The sequence below is a fragment of the Filicampus tigris genome, chromosome 4 (genome assembly GCF_054856515.1).
Source record: "Filicampus tigris isolate MCC_2025a chromosome 4, RoL_Ftig_1.0, whole genome shotgun sequence".
In the NCBI taxonomy this organism is placed as follows: Eukaryota; Metazoa; Chordata; class Actinopteri; order Syngnathiformes; family Syngnathidae; genus Filicampus; species Filicampus tigris.
In genome coordinates this window covers 18,717,118-18,736,426 of record NC_141220.1, presented here as the reverse complement: position 1 = coordinate 18,736,426, position 19,309 = coordinate 18,717,118, and the positions used below count along the sequence as shown (strand labels likewise).

The 19,309-nt window shown below is 40.3% G+C and overlaps 1 protein-coding gene across 6 annotated transcripts in view; it reads left to right on the top strand.

Moving 5' to 3' along the window:
• Window positions 1–4,266: 4,266 nt before the first annotated feature.
• Window positions 4,267–19,309, top strand: part of myrf (myelin regulatory factor) — a 31,446-nt gene continuing 16,403 nt past the window's right edge. For 3 of the 6 annotated variants that reach the window (XM_086029252.1, XM_086029253.1, XM_086029256.1), the window contains exons 1-3: window positions 4,268–4,787; window positions 18,417–18,507; window positions 18,639–18,923. In XM_086029252.1, coding sequence (XP_085885378.1) covers window positions 4,742–4,787; window positions 18,417–18,507; window positions 18,639–18,923 — 422 coding nt within the window. In that variant the 5' untranslated portion in view covers window positions 4,268–4,741. Of the gene's footprint in view, window positions 4,788–11,099; window positions 11,263–18,416; window positions 18,508–18,638; window positions 18,924–19,309 lie in introns of those variants that run through there. The other 3 variants (XM_086029251.1, XM_086029254.1, XM_086029255.1) reach the window with 3 other exon arrangements.

Sequence of the window (19,309 nt, the reverse complement as noted above, 5' to 3'; positions counted from 1 at the left end):
AATCAAATGTCCACACACACCGTGTGCATGCCAGCAGTGAGGGGCCATGTAAAAGGGGAGTACGCAATAAAAGCCTGTCCAAACAAAGGTTTGACCCATGCGCTTGACTGTTGTTCAAGGCCTCTATGTGATTTGTATTTATGCCAGTTACTATGGAAACCTTACTTTAGTGTTTGATCATTAACTGAAGCTGTCAGTCCTGACAAATCACCTGTTTGAAGAATGTCAGGTAGAAAAGTGGCTGGAAATATTCATACTTGTGTAATTAGTGTACTAGGAGTAAACTCCTTGCTTAAGCATCCTGAAGTTATTTCTCATTACTATTATAGTGTTGATCTTATATGGACATTAAAAATAGCTTTGGACAGCCAAATTGTAATGCAGAACAAATGTGTTATTTTTAGATATGACACGTAGGCAGGTCAGTGACAAAGGGTTTAAAATCGCCATATGCTGTTATTTGCCAGGTCCCATTAAATCCAATTTAGCCCTTGAATTCCATCCATGCTCCCTGGTACTGTACTTAAACTGAATTTGAGCTTCTGTCCAGTCTTTATCAGAGAAACCGCGCCCTCTATTGGAGGATGCATGTTAATAATTACAGCTCATAAATGTGCATGTGAAAATACTATACAGAACTCTACTTGGTGTTGCTGCACCAAAGTGAATTTGAGACCTTCCTGAAATAATTTTAACTTTCCAATCATGTTGTGAATTCCCTCACATTACTATTTTTCGTTTAAACTTAGTTTTTTTTTTAATGCAATTATGATACAACCCAAGCCAGGAAGTTCTCGTACTGTTGTTTTACACAGATGAGCAAATCTGTGTCACCACAAAAATAATATATGATAAAGACTTTGCATCCAACGTGAGTCTGCCCTGGCATCTTCTGTACCCAGGGAGGAAACCTTGACGGTGTGGCAGCATTACACTTGAGTGTTGAGTATCACTTGAATGAATGCCACACTGATCAATAATTTAAACTTGGTCCAGACCATGAGATGCTAATTACATGGATTTAAATGGAGGCTGCATTGTCAATTTCTGTGATAAGAAGGATGTATGACTGACCTTGGTCGGCCCCAAATGGCTGAAACATGGGCCAAATTATAAAGTTTAAAATGAGAATTTGAGGATTTGAAATTGAATGGAAATTTCACGAGCTCACTAGGGAGGCAAGACAATCTCTGGGTCAGGATGTTAATATAGCGAGATAAATCACTCCTTTGGTACTATTTATTTTCTCTTCTACTATCAGACGTACAGTTCTGATAAAACTACAACTCTGGCACCATCCAAGCTAGACGATATTGATAATATCAATTCAATTAAACTTTTTTTTTTTTTCAATCCCTGTGTCTGCTCAGAGAGGAGTCACTGTCACCATAAGGATCCCTTCCCATTTTCACGTCAAAATCACATACAGTCAACAAATAAATATTTGAAGAGAGTTGTGATTGGTATGTGTGTGCAAATGTTTGGCCACGTACAGTATAATACAAGTGAACCCAAACGTTTCATTATTCCGCCATGTTTTCACGATTACTGCGTGATACAGATGAGGACAGCAATGGCGCTTCATAGTGATATCGACCCAAGGTAATAATTTGTATTTTACAAGAAGCCAGGAGTCACACGTGCATACCATAGAGTAAATGATTATAAGACAGCGATAAGATATATAGAATAGCAAAATGAACTGCCTTAACATGGCCAGCTGTTTCATTGTCCCCCTCAGCATCTATCTGGCTCTCTGTCTCGCTTGTCCTCTCAAACAATCTACATAGTGTGGCCGCAAGAAGGGAGGCGTTGTTTGCCTTGAATGGAGGAAAAGCACAGGGGGTGAAGGGGGTGAAGAGGGAGATGCTCCAGCTGTGGGGGGACAAGACAACACAACAGCATCTCACATGTGGCAAAGGGGAGGTGGGCGTCCAGGCTGCGGGGGCTGCACACAGTGGCATTGTTATGGGGGTGGGGGTGCAGCTGATAAGAGTGAGAGAAATGGATCATTCCCTCAAGTCCTCCCCTCCTCGCCTGGGCCTTAACGCAAAACACTCCTGTTGATGTAAGCTGCGGAGGCCCCGCAGATGTCTTTTAAATCATCAAACTACATAAAAGAATGATGCTTTATGCTTTTTTATTAGAAAACATGTCTTATCTTGCAGTAAATCCAATGAATTTTTCTGAGTCAAACATAACTTGTAGTGACAGTATAAAGTTTAGTACACGCGTTCACCCCTCCAGATGTGATGTAAGGGTGTGTGTTCTGGAAGATTTACAAAGTTAAACCTAAATCAAGTGTTTTATGCAATAGGTATATTCTGTATAACTGTAAGAACGTTCCACGGAAGCAATTTAAATACATTCCACAGCACGAAAAACATACAGGTGCAAAATCAATGTTTATGTTTAAAAGGGTTGAAGTCTTTTTTCTTTGATTTATACACAGGAAAATGGAACTAATTACTAATTAAGATTATGAGTCTGAATGAATTTGAATTTCTGTCAAGGTTGGGAAATTATATACTGTGTATATATGTATAGTATTATATATGTAGTATAATTACACAGTTAATAGTCATCGATCTACCCATCCATCTATAATGTAAGCCATTAATACTTGTCTCTTTAGACTATTGTTTCTGATTTGTATTATAGAATTACACTACAGTGGATGTGACTATTATAGCATGCTAAATTAACAAATTTGATAATGGCTTTAAACTTGTAAAACCCCAAAGTCATTTAAAATAATTTTAAGCTAGTAATTAAATAGTAGTAATTATATTTGAACTTTTAAAATAATGTTTATTACAGTTTTCTCATTTCTTGAAATAGAAATGGCATGGTCAAAATAACATAGACAAATCTCCAAACCACCTAGCAATTGTTCACAACCTAATTTTCATTTGTCATTTCTCTTTGATTTCATCAAGTTGCAAATGTCTTAGTACATGTCTAAGGTGTCTCAGCGCATCTTTGCAAATGGTTATGTACAACGGAGGTAGTCTACAGCTAGCACAATGAGCCCACGTTTAGCACGTTTTCCAAATAAATACATGTTGCTGATCTCAACTTATTAGTTGATTCTCAGTGCTAAATGGCTGTGCTCTCCCAATGATTTCATTGTGTAAATCATCATATGCTCAGTAGTCTGTTCAATTGTCAAAATGAGTCAAGAACATAATACCATGAACACCAAACATTTTGACTTGAAGTGCTTACACAATGCCAAATGGAGGATGCGTTTAGGAATAACTGACTATTTGTATGATACAGGAATTAATTTTGACACATGCTGTTTTGGAAGAGATGAGCTTTTGCAGCTAATCCAAGGTTTTGTGCTGAACCATCCAGGTTATTTATATGGCAAAAGCACTAAGCAGAAATGGGGGACTCGAGTTAAGACCCGAGTTGCTATTTTTACGCCTTGCGATTTGCTTGCCAAAAATGTGTGAATGACTTGACTTGACGTGACTTGAGACTTATTAAGTGACTCATGACTTGTCAAGTTATCCTCATGTTTAGAGTTTTAAACTATAGGGTGCGGCATGGCTCAGTGTTAGAGTGGTTGTTTCCCAATCCGGAGGTAGTGGGTTCCATCCCCAGCCATTGTGACTATGACAAAGTATCTTTGAGCAAGATACTGAACATCCTAATGCTACATCATCAGGAGGTAGATGAGGTACAGCTTAGAGTGCTCTAGGTAGAAAAACACTATACAACTATCAGCCTATTTAGCATGTAGTAGGATCAGTGAAAACATATCTTATAAAACTCCAACATGTTTTACTGAGCAAGATTTTATAAATTGACTTATGACTAGCTTGAACCAAGTAATGACTTGACTTGACTTACTGACTTCTTTTTTTGGGTTTTTTCCACAGTGACTTGGGACTTGCTTGAGACTTGATGGTTACAACTCGAGACTTGTGACTTGCACATATATGACTTGCTCCCACCTCTGGCACTAAGGGAATGCAAATAAGACAAATCATTTTGACAAATTGAGAAGAATCTTTGCAATTCCTCTGGATATATTTGAAGCGTGTGTGTGAACAGTTTTCGGAGAGAGATGAGCTTTTGCTGATGAGCTTGTATTGTTGGGCAAAACTGTAAGACTGTTTGGCTAAATGACCTTTTAGTTTTAAGAATATCATTTCTGTTTCAAGATATTAGCCAAACCAATGGGGAAAACATATTTATTTATGTATTTATTTATTTGTTTGTTTGTTTGTTTGTTTGTTTGTTAAGTCTGGTGCTTCGATTCTGCCCATTTGCAGCCCATCCCTCACCTGCCTCATCTCCTCTCCTCCAACCCCTTTCCTGTCCCTGCACACATCCTGTCCAAGAGTCCGAGAGGAGGGAGACCAACTGCCCTCGCTTTGGATGACTTTTACGCAGCTATTACGGACACCATTTGAACGATTTGATGAACTGCCCACCGCTATTTTTCACATCGTGAAATGGTTGCGATGGCGTGTGGGAGCTGAAGGGAAGGTGCGCTTCAAAATGATTATCCACAGCACCTGTGGATTTTTTGGGAGAAAGTAGCGTCTTTGGCTCCGTTTCGTCACGAGCAACTGAACGGGAGAAAAGACGCTCTTCGCGTGCAAAATTGGATAAGTAACAGACTTTGTGTATTCCGATGCATCTGTGAAAGTTTCCCCCGTCCGAATATCTGTCGTTCGGAGCAGAGGGGGCTTTTGATGGATTTTTTTATGTGGGACCCGCAAGAATGGACGTGGTAGATGAAACTGAAGCTTTACAGAGATTTTTTGAAGGTAAGTTAAGTTGTCGCACACTTGAGAAGTTTGCGTTGTTCGAGGTATACCTTCCAGTTCAACACGTGTGTCCAACTTCTATATAAAACATAATCAGTTTGTTATGACTCACTTTTCACTGCGACAGTCATTCACTTTAATGTGAACATGTCAGTTATCCATCTTTTTAAACTCAAAAATGCAAGCAAGCTGGAGGGTTAAAAGGTGCAGCAGCAAAAGTGCTAGTGATGGGTAGCAGATCAAGTTTAACTGTAGGGGGGGGGGTAGGAGGTTGTAGGAATTCAAAATGAGAAGATAAATGGTGTGTTTTAAAAAACACGAAAGAGTTTGAGACATGGGCAATGTCATTTCGTGTAGTTAGGGTTGAAGAACTGCATGCACAATGTTGTTCACAATAGCAGATAGTATTTTGTATTCAAAAATTGGGTTGTTAATTAAAAAAGTGGTGTTTGTAGATGCTTAGTTTGCTTCTTTTTTTTAAACATGGCAGCACTGCATTAATTTTAATTCATCCCAAAATTGACTTTGACACACTCTCATAATAAATTACATACATCACAGGCAAGATATTGACATTTACTCACGTCTGTTTGACTTATTCACAACACTGCCATGTTGAACATGTCTCTGCATTCCCATCTCACTAATTTGACATCATCAATGTCAAGTGTCTTGCAGAAGTCAAGTGCATATAAAGACACTCTGTGGTTTTATGGATAATCAATTATCTGTGCAAATACTTAACATTTTGTTATTGCATACACACAGTGCTAACTTATATCCACAGCCACCCTGGACTGTCAGAGATTCCGTGCCATTTTGACAGGAATTTAGTATGTTTACATTCTTGCTTTGGGAGTAAAAGAGATGTTCTCTCTCTGGCTTTATGTGAGCCACACTCACTTGCACTAAAATGTCAGCTTGGCCATGAAAAGTAAATAGGTGCTTGTTTTTGAAGCTTTGAGCCTGTGTCAGATGTTGCCTTTGAGGGACTGATAATGATTTTTAAGATAAAGACGGTGAGCTTGCAAGCCCTTGATATCTTACTCAGGGAATTCAATTGTGTAAATGCTGAGAATCAAATATTGAAGTGACATAATCATAAAATGAAATAATGTGATTCTCGAACGATAAACAGTCAGAAAAGTAATGCTATGACAATGATGTCATAGCTTCTAACGAAGTTGCTTAGTGTTATCCCTATGAAGCTCACAGCTACAAGGGTTTTGTGGTGTATCTTGGGTTGCAGTGCAGTCTATCTTACCTTTATGTGTAAAGTAGTTACAGTTTACACATTTAGTTTTTATCTACCTTTACCTATTGGGAAACAACATTAAGGGCTCTATTTTCATGCCCAGTGCAAGTCTGGCACGAGGCGTGGTGTAAATCAACAAAAGGGAGGGCTAGACCAAGTTTTGGTATTTTCGCAGACCCATGCAAGCCAGTGCAGTGTGGCGCATTTAAAAAAAAGGCATTTTGCGCTGTTGTGGGCATGGACGCAGACCACTTAATTTGTTGGCATTCGAAGCAGTTCCTCACATGCCCTTTAAATGGTGCACACTGGTAGTCCTGGACATAGTGAAAGAAGAACCTTATTTGCTTGAGTCCTGCGGCAGGTCAAGTACGTTCATGAGCAACGGCAAGCAGACCTCCATGGGGGAATGATGTAAAGCTGGCTCAGGAGATCACATATGTGATGTGAGCATTTGGAGACTGCCTTCCACCACGATTGTATGTGTCCAAGTGCAAAGCAGACCTGGCAAAATACAACTGGTAACAGGGCAAAAGAACTCTCACACCATCCACATGAAACCTGTCACATCGTCAATCATCACCAACAATCATGGAAATGTTTCCAAATTGTTGAAATTCAAGTTGCCACAAAGATTAAACAATAGCCTGTCCCAAAAGTCACTACACACTTTTTTATTTTTTCCGATTTCATTTCAGGAATTATCGGGACAGATGTGAGGTCAACAGCATTTGACAGATGGAATTAAAAATGTAAAAAATTTAAAAAAACAAGTGTACAGTGACTATTGGGACAACTTGTACTACTGTATATTAACTATATAGCGATTACCGCATTTTCCAGGCTATAAGTCGCACCGTTATATAAGCCGCACCTATCTATGTTGAAAACGTTTATATTTACTGCATTTACAGAACGATTATGAACTGTAAATGTACATGTGTGAACCTGAGCAGATTCTTTCCTAACAGTGCCTTTTAACACTGCAGCAACATTGCTGATTAAAACGGAACAGAACCAAGAGAAAATAAACAGTACTTAGTACAGTCACTGCCGGCTGCCGCTCCAGTTTGTCGGCTGAGCTAATGTCCACCAGACTCCAACATCTATTGTTCTACTACATTCTACATATGCACCTGTCTTGTTTTATGTTAATAAAGTCAGCCAATCTGACAGACGACGTGGTGCCAACTCTACTAAATCAACAATAGAATTTCACATCGAAATAACAGAACATACGTAACATCAGCCAATCACATGTGCATCATGTGCACTTCAGGGACCTCTCGGAAAACATAAAATCAAAGAATTACAGCAACTAATGCAATAATCTAGTGCATAGTACCCTCGCCTGTTGAACTCCTCCACCTGCAGTCACATCCAGTTAATGGCTGGGCAAATGTATTGTATTGAATTGTACTGTAATTCCAGTTAGAGCACCCCGAGCGGTGGAAGAAAAATCCACAGAATAGCCGCACCGGACTATAAACCGCATGGCTCAAAACCTAGAAAAAAGGTCACGGTTTATAGTCCGGAAAATATGGTAGTTCATCTCGGCCTGCTCTCCTCCCACCTATAAGTTTTGACTGATTGCATCACAGGGTGATTTGTTAAGATTGGGAATTGATTCCCAATGAAAGTGAGCCGTCTGAACAACTAAACTATTAATGGCCCATTACATTTAACCATGTAGAGTAAAAGATGCTGCTGCTCCTGCTGCTACGTAAAAAAATTAGTTGCAAAAGTTGGCATTTGACTTAGATTTTAGATGATTTTACAGTTCTTGTTTTTGTTGCCATTATTAGAACACACTCAGCCATCACAGTGATGGATCTCACTTGTAAGATGTGTTTTAATAGGATTACCGAAATATGTATACATCACACTAATGCACAGCTTGCATTCCTGGCATAGCCCTGGTGGTTGTTAAAACACAATGAGGTGAGACTGGTGTGTTTCTCCTCAGCAGACTCCATTAGAGTAACAGTGAGCAGACAGGGTGAGGAGGTGAGACAGAGCAGACTCACACTGCTGAGAGAATCGCCCGTTGGGAGAAAGCCAACCAAATCTCCACTGCCCTTCCCCACCCCACCATCACCACCACCATAACTTGACCTTCTCATCTCTGACTCACTTAGACAATAAACAGTTGCTCACACACATATGCACATGCAAAGTTGAGTGACATTTATTGCTGCTGTGTTGATTCATCTCAAGTAACCACCCCTTCTAAGTCTGAACTATTGATTGAAATATAACAACAGCATTTGGGTTTTGTGTAAGCTGTCAAGGACCTTTCTAGCAGTAATACACAGTGCTCTGAGCAGAAACATACCATATAATGTAAATAGCATGTGAAGCACAACTAGATTAAAGCAGTTTGTCACTCGAGTACAGTCCAGTTGCAATAGTAGCAGTTGCTGGTCGCCAGCCAATCACAGGGGCAGACAACTAATTCATATGATCCATTGTTTGATGCATTTTGACACACTTTTGAAAGGGTTCTGTCAATAGTAAAATGGGAAATTGTACCAAATTCCAACTGGATGTGTGCAAGCCTGAGTCATAATGTACAAGGTATGCAGATGGAATATCTTCATGACATTTATACAATGAAAACAGTTTTTTTTATTTTTTTATTTTATTAGATACTTTGCACTATTTGCTGAGGCTGAAGACATTCGAGATTGGAATTTCAACTATTGGAGTTGGATATGAATATTGCGTTTGTGGAATGAGTTAAGCAGCAAAATCCACACCTTTTTAGCCATCTCAGGGGGCGGCCATTTTGTCACTTCTGTTGACTGAAAATGACATCACAACTCCTCAGGGCTCAGGTAACAACCAATCACAGCTCAGCTTCAGAAAACAGGTCATCCGTGATTGGTCGTTACCTGAGCCATGCGCAACGGAGATGTCATTTTCAATCGACAGAAGTGACAAAACGGCTGCTCCCAGAGATGGCTGAAAACAGGTGGATTCACTCTTATTCCACAAACGCAATATTTATCACAGTGCCTTGTTTCAACTAGTGGGCTTGCACAGAACATATTCTTGAAAAAACTATGTTTAGATTGACTTCCCATTAAGGACCAAGTTTTGGGACTTCAAGTGAAAAGAAATGGCTGGTTGTTGGACAGATGCTAGTCTGCTCACAGAGCACTTAAGAACACCCAGACTACTCAGGGGTGCTACACCTGTGAACAGCGCCATCCGGTGTCTTCACTCTTTGTGTCAAGTGGTTCTTTTCTATGGCATGATGCAGTCAGTGTTTGCTTTTATTGAGCCAAAGCAAATATTTGATGTTAAAAAAAGAAAAACACTGGATAAAAAAAGTGGATACAGGTTAACAAATCATGGAAAACATCACATGCAGTATGTTGACGTATATGTTAGACAACATGGAGTGAGCACAATCAGCATGCTGTACTTCCATCATGTCCACATCCATCCATTCATCCCCCACCCAGAAACATGAATGTGCCAACGATTGAATGAAATGCTTGGCCGCTGGAAAAACATTCTCTCAACAACTTTTTTTGCGGTGCAGAAAGCGTTTCAGTTGAGGCCAACTGATGGACTAAGTGTATGATCAGCACTGACATCTAGAGTGGTGTGTATATCACAGGCTTGCTCTTTATCCCCATGGAAAAGAAAATACAGTTCATTACTCATGTCTCTATATCAGAATTCCTATTAAGTCCCGTTGTACTCCCAACAAGCTAGTGAATCATAGTTCCAGAAGGCCGTTTTGGAAATGATGCTTGAAAGCCATATACAGGCGCCAGCCTTCTGTGATTTACAGCTCCGAAGGTGATTTACTTTGAGAGGAATGTATTGTTTGAGAGCAGCCAGGCGTGAGGTGCTCACGTATGACTTTTCATTGTCATGCCTCACCTTCATCATCAGTGCCAACAGTCATCCTCAACCAGTATGTATGCGTGTGTGTGTGTGTGTGTGTGTGTGTGTGTGTGTGTGTGTGTGGAAATGAGTCCCCAGACTTTTAATCATTCATAAACACAATCACACCTTTGATTTTTCTGTTTCATTGTTTTTATCTTATGTAATGTTACTTCATTTCATATCCTGTGTATTGTGCGCTATAAATCATTTGGTATTGGATTGGAAGTATATAAGTCAAGCTTAGAGCTCCTAAACATGTCTTGACATGACATGACTTTGATTGAAAAAAGACATGACTTGTCGATTGAAAAATTATGTTCCCTTTTAGTCCATCTGATGGATCTGTTTTGTTGCGCCCCACTTAACCCCAATGCAAAAGGATTGTAAGAGTGAAAAGTTTTGGATCGTAACCAAAATGTAATAGGATCTTTTTTGTAACACAAGAAATGTACCTCCTACACATATCTAACATTTCTTAAGATGAATACATTATTTACAGAAAACTTTGGGGAAATATAATCACATGCCTTATCTGATGTTAGTAAAAATGGAAAACAGTTCCTGGAGCTACAGTTTTATCCCAAAGGTTTCATGTTTGTTCCCTGACCCCTGCCTCATTTGTTTACTCGTTCTTGTGTAATCCTGTTAACTAACAGTGATGAAAACATAACCTCCTTTGCTGAGGTCAAGAGGAAAAAAAATGTTTATAGTGAAGGAATTTGAATTAAAATAAAGCATCTGTTTGTGAATTTTCAGAAATTTATCAATGTGAAAACGGGTATCCCCTTTGTGATCTTTTTACCCTAATTTAACCAAGCGTCTTTCTATTAGGGTCACCTCATTTTTCTCTCCTTTGTCTTTCTCCAGCCATTCGCTCTACTCCTCGACGTCTCATTTCTTTTTTTTTTTTTTTCCCCCTTTCTTTCTTTTAAAGCTAGCTGCGTGTCGCGCTCCCAGCCCTGTCACTCCTCTAATCTCCTGAGCCAGGTCCACCAGTGCGACCAGTGCTTGTGAGCGACGAGGACTGTGTGTGGTAGCCTGGTACAGCCCTTTCTCATGACTGGGGAATAATCCTCATTATAACACCCCCAAGCCATTCACACGCACTCACACACACAACAATATGTTTTGCACATAGACATGCACGCGCAGCCTCACACATACACACTTGTTGAACTGATCTGTGGCTATCGGGTCTGCAGGAGAAAGTCGTCCAGTGCCATTAGTGAAACATGTGAAAATTAGAGTGGAATTGTTCTTCTCGTCTTTCTTTAAGGGGTTTTCATCTCAAGGACATCAACATGCTTTGGCTACGTGCAGGTACTCTGATTGATTTAGTGCACTTCACTCATTTAGGAGAATCCTCTTCTCCATCATGTGTATAAAGTCGATAGAATCTTTAGGCTGTGTAGCAGAAACCCTTTGTAGTATAGCTCAGTTTTCTTTCTTCTCACCTTTTTTTGTCTATATGTAAGTGCTGGTCCATTGTTTGTGTTCTTCTGCATTCAGAGTTTTGGTCTGTGTTTATTATTTATCGTAACCACTTTGCTATCATTGAACAAACCTTTATTCTTAGAACTACTGTACACTCTCAGGAAAAAAAACAACACATTTTTTTTCATTGGGACAGTGGCCTTGACGTGAGAGTTGACTTTCACAGTAGCATACCTGCTATATACATGACTTGTCCCTGAAAAAGGTCTAAATAGTTATCTTCGACAAGTGAATATTCTTCCGTGGGGGACGGAAATGGTCTAATGGGTGTCTCATTCAGACAAAGTAGCAATCTGTTAAATGACATGATCCAGAAAGTCTTTTTATTGCTGTTCTAAAAGCTTTCAGTGAGTGATTTAGTCTCCATAGGAGTAGAATGTGTGTGTGGGTGCATGTGTGTGTGGGTGTGTGTGTCGAATAGAAATAGACTTTGTAAATGAATAAAATCCCCATACATGCATTCAAACTTAGCAATTTTGCCTGTGCTGGAAGAACACAATTACAGAATGCAGTGGAACCTTTAAAGTGCAAGTCAACCCAAACATATTTTTTTTCCAGAATATGTTCTATGCAGGCCCACTAGTTGAAATACGGCATTCTGATTAATACTGCATTTGTGGAATAGAAGTTAAGCAGCAAAATGCACCCACTCTTCAGGGGGTGGCCATTTTGTCACTTCTGTTGACTGAAGATGAAATCAAAGTTGCTCAGGGCTTAGATAACAACCAATCACGGCTCACCTGTTTTCTGAAGCTGTCATCTTCAGTCGACAGGCGTGACAAAATGGCCGCTTCCTGAGCTATCTAAAAACAGGTGGATTTCTCATATTCCACAAATGCAATATTAATCAGAAAGCCCTGTTTAGACTAGTGGGCCCTGCATAGAACATATTTTTTTTCCAAAATATGGGTTGACTTCCACTTTAAGGCAGGACTGTCAAAACTATGGCCCAGGGCACATTTGTGGCCAGCTGCTCTCTTTTCCGTTGTCACGCCTCTTATTCTGCGAATGAAATTAAGCTTGACCTACATGAAAAGGTTACCAGAAGAAGTTAAAATGTTTAAAGATAGCACACATTAAAAAAATAAAAATAAAAAAAAATAGAGGGAGTAAGGGTAACATGAGTTGAATGATACAAGATGCGGCATGTTTTATTTCAAAATATTTTGTGTAAAATTGAAAAAAACAAAAAAACATTATTACATTTTTCACGGTATTATTTCGTTTACCATTGTAAATATCTTTAAATGTCCAAGGATAAGCGGTTCAGGAAATGGATAGATGAATATGTAACCATTTTTATTTGTCAAACTAAAACATTTGATAGCCATCACACAACTTTCTAATTATTTTTAATCCAACAAATAAGTTTTTTCTTGGTCATTGTTACGCCAAATTGAGATTATGGCTGTTTTTTTTTTTTTTTAAATGTGTTCAAATGCTTTGAACATGTTGAATTCTGTCATATTGCATTGTTTTCTTTCACGTTTTATAAACACATGTTGAAGTGTCCCCTTTCTTTCTTCCAGTTTTCTTTATGTGGCCCTGAGGGGTCCTCAAGGGCCACTGCCCTGCCTTTTTTCCATCTCTCCCTGCTGCAGCACACCTGATTCAAAAGTTCAGGATCATTATCACGCTTCTTCACAGCTTGCTGATAAATTGATCGTTTGAATCAGGTGTTTGTAGCAGGGAAAGATGGAAAACAAGCAAGACAGTGGCCCCTGACGACCGGAGCTGGACATGCCTTCATAAAGACAATTGGGCAGTTTGTGTCCTAATTTTGCACCTTCCCAGCCAAGAATGTCAAACACAGATTATTCTCATGATTTATAATATTGTCCTATAAGATTGCCCTTCTCTCTGAGGTGTGTAAAGAATGAATTTGTCCCTAACTGACCAATAGGGAAACGGGGGGTAAATATAAAGAAAAATGTCGAACACAATGTATTTTTTTTTTGTCTCAAAGTGGGTTCCAAGAAGAATTTTCCAAATGAAGTCTTACTTGAGGAAACTGTGAAAATGCATACAGCATAAGATAGGGCCAGTCGCGCCGCAGCGTGTCCTGGCTTTCTGACAGAAAGAACCAGAGAGGGCAATGGTACCCCTCCTGCAAAGCAAAGAGGTCCACTCATGCCCCACCGAAGGTGGAAACCACTTCTGGATTCAGCTTCCACTCACCCATCAGGGACAATCTGATTCCACAGCCCAGGAGAATAAGCAGCCCGCAGGCTCGCAAGTGGATGGACGCCCCAGTGAGAAGGCGCTGAGACAACAGCCACAGCCTCACCACTCCCCATGTGGTTTATGTAGTAAACCACAGAAATAGCATTAGCGCGTGCAAGTACTGCGCGTGGCGTGGGAGGAAGTGGCGTAGGGCAGGTATGTGACCGCTTATTCCAGGACATTTATGTGTTGCCCCAACAATAGCAGGGCCAAATCCTCCTCACTGCTTGGCGCTGCTGGGTGCCACCCCAAGCCGAAGCGCAAGCATCCGCATACACAACCGTTGTCCAGGAGGTAAGACACACCAGCGGAAATTCCTCATAACTCCTCATAGAGACCAATGCCGGTCACTCCACTGGCTGAGGCAGGGACTTCTGTATGAGAACAGAGCCTGGGCCAGCCCGAGGCCATTCCGTTACCTCTGTATTGGACGCAACGAAAGAAGCCCCAAAGGGACGCCGCCTCCGCCTTACTGCCTAACAGCTGAAGATACCACAAGAGAGGCAAGCAAGAAAGACTTGGGGCCTCTGAGGACTTCCCCAGATGCCAAGAAGTTGCTTCCTTCTCCGCTCCTCTTTGGAAACACTCGAGTAACATCGGCGCATAACCAGAAGTATCTGTTCTCATTCATTTTTCTGCCTTTCAGGACTTTGTTTGAACACCGATGATGGGACAGAATCGTAATGTGTGTGGATCGCCGTGTTGAGATAGATTCATCACACACAATATGACTAAAACTGTGAAATGCCTGATTTAAAAAAAAAAATCTTTATGTGTGGGGTCTGTCACAGATAAACAAACTTTCAGGCTTTGAATAATCTTCAAACAGTAATTTGCTCAGAATGCACTTCTTGTCTAAATTTCTTCTTTTCTTAACATAATTTGTTGAGGCTGTTCCTTCATCTGCAAAACGTTTCACAAAAGCCAAAGACAGGGATTTGGTAAAAATATAACGTGTACGATCTCAGGGACATTCTCTTTTAGAGCTTCAAGAGTATATTGTACGAAAAAGGAAGGGAAATTGAATATGTGACTACGATTTAATCCCACACACATTTCTTTTTGTTTGTGTGCATTTCAGTTTAATGTTCGGCTGACAGCCTGGCTTTTAAAAACGACCATAACACGCTCACACTCATCCATAGGCACAATTACACACACACTCACAGACACGCATACACGCAAACACACTACCAATCTCTGAAAAGACCAGTCTGTATTGAAGTGAGTCTGACAATGATTTCACTGTTTCTTCTTGGACACAGCTGGACTGAATACGAGTAAACTTGTACTCACCATCACATCTTTGAAACTCCACTGATTGAGTGATGGAGATGGAAGCTGTTCCATTTGTGTGTATAAGACTGAAAATTACTGCTTATTAGTCGAAATACATTCAAAGTAAATCAGTGTTTCTCAACATTAAGCACGTTTGACATTTGAAAAATAATGGCACAACACCAAATAAAAAAGTAACAAAACAGAACATACTGAAATAATGATGATCGTGTTTACTCAAAAATGAGGATTACAGCTGTCTCACTGGAAGTGGGCCATGATTTATTCTGTTTTATGAATAACAACAGAAGGATATGCAGGTTAGTTGTTTGTACCTTCTGCCATCTAGCACAGGGATGGGCAACAAATGGAAACACTGAAAAACCATAACCGTAACCACTTCTCAACTAGGGGAAAAAAAAATAATAATAACCACAAACAGTACGGTGATTTAGGTCTCTTTAAAATTGATGCTACGTCTAGCACATAGTTCTCTGTTTGGCATGGGTTTCAACAATTATACTCAAACGTATATAATGTATTTACAAAAAAATGTAAGAATTCACTTTATACGTAAAAGTCAAAAGTCCTCGAAATTCTGCTTTAATTTATGCTTTTTGTTTTTGAGTGCTGTGCAGTGTAGTGTATTGTGGTGTAGTATATGGTGCGAGTGAATGAGCTGCCTTCCTCTGACCTCAGCCAAAAAAAAAAAAAATTACACAACTGTGCTTTTCATTAGCTAAGTAGAGTTTAGTTCTATAACTTACAAAACATAAGATAGTCCTGTTTGGTGTGCAAAAATCAATTAGAGGAGAGGTTAAATGATGATTTGCTTCAAAAGTTCTGTTTGTGGCATTGGGGGAAGGGTTAAGCAAAAATGCTTCTATGGAATTGCAGTAAATTAATTAACTGATAAATGTGAAGGTAAAGCTTCTCTAATGAAGCACAATCCAAATCAAGCAACGGTTTATCATCTTGTATCATTTCAACTTTCCAATTGCGCCATCATTTTCTCATGTTTAACAACTTGATGAGTGTGTCGTAACCTAATAGAAACCTCTGGAGACATTTTTCAATCACTTGTTGATCTCGTGCTTGAACTCTGGACTGGAGGTCTTTGACATCACTTAGACAAAAAAAGGTGGTATAACGTCATACCATCTTTCTTTCATTCCATCCTGGGATGTCCAATTTATAGTTTGTCCTCCTTGCCCCCGTTCTCCTCACCCTCCACCCACCCAGCCTCCCCTCTCCCTGTAGCATTTCGTTATCAGGCCTGCCAGTTTAGATTTACGGCTGTTGTGGGTGGGGTGCACATCTGGATCTTATTTCAGGGGAACCATCCTGCTTTTCTCCCACTGCACTGGCACGCATTAGGAGACATTTACCATCTGCTTCGATCCAGTGAAGAGAGTGTAAACATAGTGAAGGTTGTAGAGGACCTGACATTGCAATGTGAAGATTGATTTAACACAATAAAATTCAGAGGGACCCTGATCTGGTTGAGGACATGTGGTCTGGTTTGTCCCCTGAATACTTGATGTGGTGGTTTGAGCTTTGGAAACATTTTCTTGGTTCTTTGTAACTGAAAAGGATAAAATATATATTTTATATATATTTAAGTGGCAGGAGCTAAATTGTATTTTCACTTGCTCTAACAAATTGCATGTGCTTTAGTTAACACTGGTTGTTTTCACCATGGTACATTTGGGAACACCACAAGTGAAAAATTACATTTGAAGGGATGGAACTGGAAGTGTTAGTGGAAGTCAGAAAAACCTCATGTTTAGTTACTGAGATGACATCAATCACTTCGATAATTTTGGGGAGGTCAGCAACTGCAAGAAAGCCATGTTTTGTTTTATTTAACCCGGCACGAGTGTCCATCCAGTGTAACATTGCATTTAAAACTTGAGAGAGCATGCACAAAAACTGCTCTGGGAGAAGCCAGCACTAAATTCTAAATCAAAAACCGATGACACCGATGTAAGGAAATTAATAGTGGATAGGTGTATTTCCAGGCCGGTGAAGGACATCACGGCCACGGGCCACCACGTCCCCCACTCCGTCGACAATTACGTTTCAGCGCATGACGGTCACACCCCATTACCAACGGCACTTCGCCGCATGACGGCCGCCATCGATTAATATTCCCGGATGGAATTTTGGTCCCAGTATGTCTCTGAAGATGCCTCTCATTTAGCTTGCGCTATGCTGGTATTGCTTTCCTTGCCGGTTTGCACCTGCCTTTCAGATGCGCTATTTAGAAAATATAAAATCATCAGTCGCTAAAATTTGTCCAAGTTTTGATGAATCACATTGCTTGTGCCAAATTATCGATTTGCACATACTACTCACAGAACAAGCAAAATGAAGCGAGTGCAAGCGCAATCCTGGTTGCAGATCAGCTTCCACATCTGTTTGTGTGAACAAGCAAGTTTGCGCGCTTTTTTGCATGTGCAAACTTAGTGAATCAGGCTATTAGTGAGGTCATGTGTTAAGGATTTGAGAGGCTTGGGCTCACAAAGGGTGAAAAAGAAAGAACCTGCATTCAAGTTTTACGGAATGATTGTTTCCCAATTGAGCCAAGGCACTCATTTCACTCTCATGGGAAAATAGGGTTGCCGGCACCCTGGTTGTGATTACACAAAGATGTACAATGTGAAATGTATTGAAGTATTTCAATATGTGTGAAAAACCAGTACAATTAACCACCCTCCATTGAGGGGGTTGCGTTGCTGACCACCAACGCAATAAATTAAATCCCAGATGTAGAAATACACTAATTGAATCAAGGGAAGTTTTTATAGCATTTTTGGCACTTGATTTTTTGAAGGCCTCTTTGAATACTTTCAAAATAATACAAACACATTTAAAGACATACATTTAATTGAGAAAGAGCAAGAGCAATGGATAAGAAACTCTTTTTTCACTCTTCTTCTTTCAAACTTACACCGTGTCAAACATAACAGTTTGCTGCCATCTACTGACCGACAGTGGAATTACACCCAAAATAAACGTGAGGCAGGACAAAATGGAGTTATAGATACTGTACAAAAAAACTGAACCCAGAACCCGCTATGGAGAAGGGTTTACTGTACATATAAATCAGAGACAAGAATGAAGTCTTGTAGCAACAATTGATTAATTGAGGAGGGCAGGTTCCCAGTTTATGTATGAAGCAATGTTAACTACTAGCATATTTAGACAGAAAGTAAGCAACCATTCCTGGTAAGTAAATCATAGCCTTTATTTTACGTGTGTAATCCTTTTGAAATAAAGTACAAGGAAATTGCCATCTAATCAAGTTAGTTGCAATAAGGAGGAAAAGGATACAAACTGGTCATTACGGAATACAGTGAGATTGTCTTGCAACTACAGTCCCATGTGGCAGTCTGAAGAGTTGCTGAAAGATTCCTGTTGTTAATTCGCAGATGCTCTCTATCTCCACTCTCTGACCCCCTCCCCTTTTACCCTAGGCCATGATATTACCAGTACTCTGGATACAGCCAACATCGACACCAGTATCCTGGAAGAGTACATCAGCAAGGAGGACGATAACACTGACATGTCAGTAGGGACTACACGCCAACCCAGCAACGTCAAAACAACACACACTGCCCATGCAGTTCATGTCGTTACAAAGGAATTTGTTTTCTGTGATAAGGCTAATCCCCCCTTTTTCCTCTTCGGTCTCCCAGCTGTTTCTCAGAGGTCCACAGCACCCCGGGACCAAATTACTCATCTCCGCAGGCGGGAGTGTCCTCTTCTGGGGGATTGGTGTGCGGGGTGAGCCCTCCGATTCCTCTCCGCCAGGGAGCCCCTCCACCCGGACCCCCGAACTGTCCGAACGCATATCCTCCGGGTCCTTCCCTGAGTCTGCGGCACAGCTATCCCTGTCTGGGTCAACATCAGCAACACCAACAACACCAGCAGCACCAGCAACCACACGTCAAACCCGAGCACAGAGGCCACTACGCCTCAGGGTAAGTCCACCTTAGATCAGGGTTTGCTAACTTTTGTGCTGATGGGCTAGGTCATCAGCAGATGAGTTAAAAAAAAAAAAAAGTAAAATATGCAAAATTGTTTATTTTAATAGTAAGCAGTTGGTGAACACATCTTCAAAAAGAAGGTTTCAAGCTTTTAATTGCCACTGCTTGTTGAAGTTTATTGTCAAACTAAACATAAAACAAAGAGAATTACACCTTGTGTGTTTAAAACAACCACATAGACTACTTGCCTGTTCAGTCCAGTAGCCTAATGCTAAATACTAAATAGCAACTATGTTGCGGCGCTATTACCCTCGAAGCAATGGGTTGTACACAAATGGTGCAGCAACACACGTAGGCAGGTAAAATAACACTACTCACAG